We start from the raw sequence: 8,413 nt of genomic DNA, 5'->3' as shown, positions 1-8,413 counted from the left end.
CCCTCCTGTACAGGTGAGTCATCAGGAAGGAGTGGCTTAGCTGTAGTCAGTCCCACATACAACACACAGAGGCACACTTTAAGGATTATCACTCAGCACAGACCGCAAAAGAGCCAAAGGTATGACAGAGGTGGGACTAATCAGAGAGCTGCCGGGACATGGGGTGTGTCCCGTCTGCCTGGCAAGCAGAGAGGTAGACCCATGCCTCTGCATCCTGGAGCTCAACTCCTCTGGAGAACCTCGGGGGAACGGGTCAGGAGGAGAGCCGCTGCCTGTGGAGATGATGAGCACAAGGGCGGAACAGAAAGGAGGGAATGTCCAGGAAGAGCCAAGGAAGAGTCTAGTAGAGCCGGAGGGGAGCCAGGAAGGTCCGGCGGGAGAGGACGATGTGGCGTGTGACTCGTGCATCGACAGCCCGCGGCGGGCCACGAAGTCGTGCCTGACGTGCCAGGTGTCGTACTGCGACCTCCACCTGCGGCCCCACCTGGAGAAAGCAAAGTTCCAGGACCACAGGCTGGTGGAGCCGCTGAGGGAGGTGGAGGGGAGTGCGTGCGGTCGCCACGGCCGCCTGCTTGAGCTGTTCTGCATCACAGACGTGTGCTGCGTGTGTCAGGAGTGTGTGGCAGGGCAGCATATGGGACACGAAACACTGCCCATCACACTCGCGCGCCACAAAACAGAGGTACAGCAAAACACAACCCATTCGCGCTGCATGTAGTCAGGGTCAAATTCACCTGTCAGTTTAGGGTAACACTGTGAAGGGAACACTGGGATTAAAATCTCTGTCTGGGCTTTGGCCTACAGATCACAGAGACAGGACACTGAACACTGAAGGTTGCAGGAAGTTGAACACTTCACTGTGGCAGAGCACCCAAAAGACGTGCTGAACTGTGATAAAAACTAATGGCAGACCCAGTCTGTGAGGAATGACACTGGACACAACGCAAACATTGTCTTTAGGCCTCCACTAAGAAGCTGCAATATTAAACTCTGCACACTCTAAATATGTATTCTGCTGTGGGATAAGAAACGCCTTTAAACTAGATTCCTGCAGCCAGCATCTTTGTATGGACTTGCCTGAAGAATGTAGATATTCTCACAGTACTCTCTCAGTATCAGATCAGAGTCAGCATGACACTGACGATAACCTTTGACTCCACACAACACGGGTCATTGCTGAGGACTACAGGACACTTACACATGGCATGCAGTTAGTGCATGTGTTTATTATTGTGAATTTGCAAATAGCTGGACTAAAATAGGCCAAGAGAAGAATAACTCATATTATAAAGAAACTATCTACATAATAATAGCATGAAATATACCACTGTATATGTGTATGCATGAGTATGTGTGTGTGTTCACAGAAAGAGCTGCAGGACAAACACACAGAAATCTTGAAGACAATTGCTGAAGCAGAGAATTCCATCAGTAAAGTGCAGAGCAACGTGCTCTCTGTGGAGGTACAGATCCCATCATGCTGTCATTACCACAGTGGGGGGGGGGCAGCACTTCCTGCTGTTGTGGTTGGTCCACTCACAGCAGGGGTCAGAGACGCAGCAAGATAAATGATCACATTTTTCTAAAACACATTGGTTCAGATTTATCATGTTGGTAACCATGTTGGTAACCATGTTGTCACATGAAATATGTGACAATGCATTTTATTTCTAAAAATGACAAAACATTTGTAATAAAAAAGCAAAATCTAATCTGTTATCAGTCCATGCCTGGTTATAGTTTCTTGCTGTGTAACAACTACATTTGCATGATCTATCCACGGCATGTAGAGATCCCGCTCAAGAAGGTCACCTCTTTGCATTCTCCTACTAATGCAGCTGCAAAGTTCAACACCATGCTTAAACCATGTGTGAGATAGGAAACTGCTAATTACAACTCGGTAGCTGTTGTAGCTAACCATAGTTTCACATTCATTGGCATTCATTCATTCATGATCAAAAACAAAGCGTCATACAGAGACGTTGTATTACCTCAAGGCTGATCAGTCATCAGAAATAGCACTACAGTTCTGAGGAAGATTGCCTAATGGTTTCAAGGTGTCATCTTAACCTGGTGCTCAGGCCACAAATGCCTGGATTCTGCATGAAGACAGCATGTTTTATTTTGTATCTTTGTGTGTGTGCATGTATGTGTGCAGGTATGCGTTCAGGAGGTGCGAAAGGTTCTGCAGGAGCAGTTCTCTGTGTTACAAGGAGCGTTGGAGCAGGTGCAAGCTGAGCTCTCCCAGTCTGTGGAGGTGGACCAGCAGCAGACACTCCATCAGGCACGAGGCGTCCGGCTCCACCTGGAGCTCCGCTGTGCTGAGCTAAAGAGAACACAAGCACACCTAGCCAGGCTGGCCAAGGTCAAGAATGATTTGCACTACCTACAGGTACCAGTGGCCGTTTGTTTGCCCTTTTGGTTTTCTAATTAGAGGTAATAGAAAGATTTTACATGCTTCACTGTAAGCAAACAAGTCATAACAAACCCCACAGATGAACAGGCCCAGACAGGCAGACTGCAGTCTCGTAACCATCTGGATCATGTGACTAGAGGGCATTAGAGCTGCTAATGATAAGAGGACTCTCTGCCACACACGGAGGAGCAAGAAAGGGTGAAAAAGGAAGAGTAAAGAAAAAAGAAACAGAAAAACACAAAACTTTCTCACATATAAAAATCTGCTCTGTGTGTGTGTGTGTGTGTGTGTGTGTGTGTGTGTGTGTGTGTGTGTGTGTGTGTGTGTGTGTGTGTGTGTGTGTGTGTGTGTGTAAAGGAGTACTCCCAGTGGAAGAAGAGCAGTTGTCAGGTGCCTCTTCCAGCTGTTCCCATCAGTGTGACGGGGCGATTACATTCCCTCAGTCGTATCATCAGCTGCAAAACCCAGGAGCTGTGTGACAGTCTGCTCCTGCTGTACCGCAACACTCTCACAGAGGCCTACGGGAACGGTCAGCACACACCATGTGAACACACACTATACTTATACTACACAAGCACAAAAGGAGTTCTAATCCATATATGAGACAATTTAGCAAACCCCCACTCAGTGTTGTTAAGATATAATTCTCTCCCTAATCCGTCAAAAGTATTTTCTTCTTATGTAGGAACAAATGTGTCCTTTGCATGACTATTGCAATATGTTATTTCTGAGAAGTCAGTAAAGCTGTAATCTGATACTACAGTCAATGCTGCTGTGGAGGATTCAGGCCAGGCCATCAGTGACGTACAGCGGTATATCTCTCTTCCTGAACCAAAGAGCAGAGAAGACTTCCTCAAATGTGAGAAAACACTGCAGACAGTAGCACTGATCATTATAGTCCTGTGCATGTGTGTGTGTGTGTGTGTGTGTGTGTGTGTGTGTGTGTGTGTGTGTGTGTGTGTGTGTGTGTGTGTTTGTGTCTGTCTGTTATCACACATGTAGGGAAAAACCACAGTTACAGAAAAAAACAAAGCCTATCTTGAGCTGTATATGTAGTAACTCTACAAATAGACACTCAGAACATTCTAACCACATTAAGCTAATCAGACCTAAGGGGGGGCTTTCTTGCCCTTTAACCTGGTTTGTTTGTCAAAACAATGTTCATATAAAAGTGTATACATGCACATTCTTATTTGGGTTTTTTTGCCCTTGTGATTTTCTGAAGAAAGTATTACATGAAAAAATAGATAAAGAAGGTTTTTACATGCTTCACTGTAAGCAAACAAGTTATGACGTGTTTCATTAACTCTGAGAGTCAAATGACAAAACACAATTCAAATGAATGTGCCAACAGATGACACAATGATGTACATTAGCATTTATGCAGTATTGACAATACTCTTCCTTGCCTCAGCTGTACTGCAGTTGGGCTGCATTTCCCAGTTGCCGAGAGTTTAACCAATTGAAAAACCACTCCTCTCTGTCATGCAGACGCCGTTACACTGACATTTGACGTCACCACGGCGCATCAGTTTCTGCGCCTGATGAACGACGGGCGGAAGGTGACAAACACAACACCGTGGCAACATGACTACCCAGACGGCCCTGAGCGTTTCCTGCACTGGAAGCAGGTGCTCGTGGCGGAGAGCGTCTACCTGGGCCGCCACTACTTTGAGGTGGACCTGAGTGGTGAGGGCGTCCACGTGGGCGTGGCCTACACGGGCATCTCCCGGAGGAGCCCAGAAGCCGAGGGCTGCTTGACGGGCAGCGGCGCCTCCTGGTGTCTGCAGTGGAACGGGCGGAGCTTCTCGGCGTGGCACGCGGGGGAGGAGACGCTCGTCACGGCCCCCAAAGCCATGCGCTTGGGCGTGTATGTGGACTACGCCAGCAGTGTGTTGGCGTTCTATGCGGTGGGCGGGGACATGAACCTGCTGCACCAGTACCGGGCGGAGCTGGTGGAGCCGCTGTACCCTGCCTGCTGGCTTCCCAAGAAGGATAACGTGGTGGTGCTGGTGGAACCAGGGGAAGAGCTCCCTCTGAATAGCCCCTCACCATTCTAACACACAGACACCAACACACACACACACACACACACACACACACACACACACACACGTTGTAATTATACACATTTAAACATACACAAATAAGATTTTAACCACTAGAGATGAACAAAGGGCCCAGCCCTTTCATAAAAAGAAATTCTCAAGCTCTTCACAGAGGTCATCAGGTAGGCACCTGGTAGGCATTGAAGAGTCATTGGTGCTTTGCTGAGTTAAGCCCACAACACCTCCATCTGAAGGCTCAACAGTATTCATTTTCTTACCATTGATCCATTGATATGTAGACCATTATATCTTTGGTTTGCCACGTCCCATAAAATTGTAACATTTACTGTTACCGTTAATGTAAATAAAGAAAGTAAAAAAATGTTATCTTCACTATTATATTGTATGATACACTCTTCTGTTGCATGATTTGTTATTACTTCTATTGTTGTCATTAAACTGTTAAACCATTATAACATTTTGCACTTTTTGAATGTATCTATTTATTTATGTGTTTGTTTGTTTATTGAAACGAGAAAACATAGACAAATAACTTAAAATTAGGCACAATGATGAGGACGACGACGGAAACAGTTATAGCTCACCGGAAGTGTGGAGTTCCAACGTCATAGGCGTCAACAATGCTAAGGGAGGTAAGTTTGGTAGCGTTTTGGTAGTTTTCATTGTATATGTAATTCCAAAATTACAAATATATCTATCATGTGACTGTCGCAGACAGCATGGTTAATGCCTTGAAATTGTAACGTACCTTACGCTTAACTACTTGTAGTTACCAAATACGCGGGCTAGTTCACCTAGCTAGCTAACTAAATGCTGTATTTATATCTAGTTAGCTACGCACACTGCCCAGGATGTACATTATACAGGAGCGGCTTGTTTTATCTTTCCAGAACAACAAACGGCCGAACTCTCATTTGGTTCTGGCATAATCGCAATGCTTTAACGATGTTAGCTAACTAGATAAATGTGAAATATAAAAAAACTAGATAAAATTGATATACTGGGTCCAACTGCGTCTTTAAAGATGATATTTAAGTTGTATTGAAGTTGGAAACATAACCCTGGTGAAAGCATTTTCCGTCATTATGGGTGTACCATAGAAATGTTCTTGGTGCTGGCACGCATTTCATAAATTGCCCACAGTCAAGTAAACTAGCCCTTAGCTGTCTTAATGCATGTGTGACTGCCTTTACAACGGGCTTTGAACGTTCATTATAAAACAAACTTGATATACTGATAGTTCATATTAGTGATAGTGTAAGTTTTAGGCCAAACCTTTGTCAGAAAGCAAGTAAATAAGAGCACAGAATCACTCTTTGCCAAACTAATTGCAGTCGTCCAGTTATTTATCTGCTTTTGAGATATAGTACGCATATTTTTACTTCTATGTTTTAACCTACAGGATTCAAATGATGATGAAGTATCACTATTTGATGCAGAAGAGGATTCTGCCAGAAATTCTCGAAAATCAAAAATCAAGTGAGCCTGGTATCTTTTTAGATATGAATTTGTGAGGAAAACTTTTTGTAGTAAATTTGCTTTGGAGATATTGTGACATTCATCTTTGATGATGAGCATATGTTGCCTACAAGTCATGTGTGTTGAGCAGTATAGCTCGTACATGACTGTAAGTATGTCTTAATTTTGAGGGTCAAACACTGAATGTGTTTTGTCCCTGTAGGCACCCCGTAGCCTCATTCTTCCACCTGTTTTTCCGGGTAAGTGCAATTCTCATCTACCTGCTGTGTGAGCTGCTCAGCAACAGCTTCATCGCCTGCATGGTCACCATCATCCTCCTCCTGTCATGTGACTTCTGGACAGTGAAGGTTAGTACCTGGGTTATGTAAGGTATGCTTTATTTCTTGTGTCTGAGATGCATTTTAATAGGTTATGTTTGTTATTAGAACATCACAGGCCGTCTGCTGGTGGGTCTGCGCTGGTGGAACCAGGTGGATGACGATGGGAACAGTCACTGGGTGTTTGAGTCCAGGAAGGTAAGGATGTGTGTTGTCTTTGTTTTTGTATTTTGTGTAAGATACAAAACTTTACAGTTTTTAACTTTACCATGTACTTGTCGAGTTTCAATACAGCCCTACTGCTGGAGGTCTAACTATATTCAGACTTTTGTCCTAACCCACAAACCACATGCTGTATGAGTGTGTAAGTGACATCGGTTTGCTTCTATGTTGTGTGCAGGGAAGTGTAAAGCAGCTCCCATCTTCGCTCCCATCCGATTCAGAGGCACGTATCTTCTGGCTGGGCTTGATCATCTGCCCTGTCCTCTGGGTCATTCTCACCTTCTCCGCACTCCTCTCCTTGAAGATCAAATGGCTGGTGAGCTCAGATTAAAACATGGTGTCTTAATAAAACCTGTCAATAGTAATTATTGGTGTTGGATGTTGAGATTGGGGTGATGAACTGGCTAATGTGTGCAATTGCTCTGTGCAGGCGGTGGTGATTATGGCTGTTGTCCTGCAGGGGGCTAATCTATATGGGTATGTACGCTGTAAAGTAGGCACCAGGACCAACCTGAAGAACATGGCCACCAACTACTTTGGAAAGCAGTTTTTCAAACAGGTATGTGTCTAATATTTATGTAGTTGATTATATCCTATTTACTATGATTTATATTGTACATGAAACAATGTCCGTTTTGTGATATGTAAAACTTGGTTAAAAGATGTAGGTTTATTTCTTCTAAAATGCTGTTGATTCCTATTTTAGCTAAGCCTATGTAACCTATTTAAGTTAAAGGCATAAAACACTCGTGCCTGTTTTCTCTGTGTTATTGTCAAGGTCACAGTACATTGTACTTAATATATTTTGGAGCTACTACTTACTTATAACTACTTACACAGTATGATTTTGGTATTAGTCTTGGTATTAAATATTAACAAATACCTTAGTTTAGTTTGTCAACTTTTTCCTAATATTTTTGTTCTGCTTGTTTCTTTTTTATTAAGGCTATGAGTAAACAGGAGGGTTCATGAAGAGGATCTGATGAGAAGATTTTACAGTGTTTGTAATGCTGTGTTTGAAAAATGTTAAAGGAACATTTTCTTTTTTGCAGCATGTTACTTGTGTTCATAGAACATACTCTGCAACTTCCTTACACTTGTTGGGAGTTTAGATTTCTTTTAACTTATTAACTTAAAACTAGGATATACTTTAAGGTTACATTTAGATTTTGGACTTAAAATTCTTTATCTTATTTTGATAAGTCATAGGGACAGTTGAACAAAGTTATTTGTCAGAAGCCCAAACTCAGAGAATTGAGTCCGTGTTCTACACAGATTTGTAGTGTCTGGTGTTTTGAAGTGATCAAGGCTGCGACTTCACACAGCTCTTCATTAAAACCCATTGTTGATTTTATTATAGTTTATTTGGGGGCTTTATATTACATAATTGTTTATTAATGCAGTTTTAGCTTTTGTAATATTAATATTGCAAAAGAAATGCATGGAAATTGTTGTTTCACAGAACATTTTTCTGTATCTTATATTTATGTTCCATAAAACTACAGAGCATGTTATGTAGTGTGTTTTACTGATGTTTTATTTACATTTGCATATATGTTAAAACATACATACTTATGTATATGTAATTATGTAAAATATTTTTGTTTTGTGAATGTGAATATAACATTTCTCAAACTCTATGTGAAATTGAATAATCTTTGTGGTATATAAATGAGCTTTTGGAGTATTTTTGGAGCTCCTTGCAGATTAAGTATAACAGTATTAAGATCAGGTTCAAAATCAGTTTCTTTGTGTGTAAAGTAATGGGACACTCTTTGATTAAATTATACTATGCTTGTGTCCTCTGCAGACTGATATATTGATAATAAATATTATTTTGTTGATAAAATATGATTAATTGTTCAGAAATAGTTTCTCATAGATCATAGAATCACATGTTCATTGATTCT

General features: G+C 42.3%; 2 protein-coding genes across 2 annotated transcripts; both read left to right on the top strand.

The window, feature by feature from the left end:
- The first annotated feature begins 50 nt into the window (after positions 1 to 50).
- LOC143510436 (tripartite motif-containing protein 16-like protein) lies at positions 51 to 4,950 on the top strand. The gene is made up of 6 exons (XM_076999787.1): positions 51 to 682; positions 1,368 to 1,463; positions 2,159 to 2,392; positions 2,774 to 2,945; positions 3,180 to 3,275; positions 3,908 to 4,950. The coding sequence occupies exons 1-6, from the start codon at positions 122 to 124 to the stop codon at positions 4,474 to 4,476; spliced, it is 1,728 nt and encodes a 575-aa protein (XP_076855902.1). The 5' UTR covers positions 51 to 121; the 3' UTR covers positions 4,477 to 4,950.
- Positions 4,951 to 5,057: 107 nt separating this feature from the next.
- Positions 5,058 to 8,357, top strand: tvp23b (trans-golgi network vesicle protein 23 homolog B (S. cerevisiae)). Its single transcript, XM_076999802.1, has 7 exons — positions 5,058 to 5,117; positions 5,888 to 5,964; positions 6,167 to 6,311; positions 6,390 to 6,479; positions 6,682 to 6,819; positions 6,934 to 7,062; positions 7,449 to 8,357. Exons 1-7 carry the CDS (start codon positions 5,106 to 5,108, stop codon positions 7,473 to 7,475), a joined length of 618 nt encoding a protein of 205 aa, XP_076855917.1. The 5' UTR covers positions 5,058 to 5,105; the 3' UTR covers positions 7,476 to 8,357.
- Positions 8,358 to 8,413: the final 56 nt, after the last annotated feature.

The sequence above is a fragment of the Brachyhypopomus gauderio genome, chromosome 3 (genome assembly GCF_052324685.1).
Source record: "Brachyhypopomus gauderio isolate BG-103 chromosome 3, BGAUD_0.2, whole genome shotgun sequence".
NCBI classification, from domain to species: domain Eukaryota; kingdom Metazoa; phylum Chordata; class Actinopteri; order Gymnotiformes; family Hypopomidae; genus Brachyhypopomus; species Brachyhypopomus gauderio.
Note: the sequence above shows the minus strand (reverse complement) of the source record. Positions and strands in the feature narration are given on the sequence as shown.

Coding starts and splice junctions, on each gene's coding strand:
- LOC143510436 (XM_076999787.1), top strand. CDS start 122: ATGACAGAGGTGGGACTAATCAGAGAGCTGCCGGGACATGGGGTGTGT. Junction 1,464..2,158: donor GCAACGTGCTCTCTGTGGAG/GTACAGATCCCA, acceptor GTATGTGTGCAG/GTATGCGTTCAGGAGGTGCG. Junction 3,276..3,907: donor CAGAGAAGACTTCCTCAAAT/GTGAGAAAACAC, acceptor TCTGTCATGCAG/ACGCCGTTACACTGACATTT.
- tvp23b (XM_076999802.1), top strand. Junction 5,965..6,166: donor TCTCGAAAATCAAAAATCAA/GTGAGCCTGGTA, acceptor TTGTCCCTGTAG/GCACCCCGTAGCCTCATTCT. Junction 6,480..6,681: donor GGGTGTTTGAGTCCAGGAAG/GTAAGGATGTGT, acceptor TGTTGTGTGCAG/GGAAGTGTAAAGCAGCTCCC.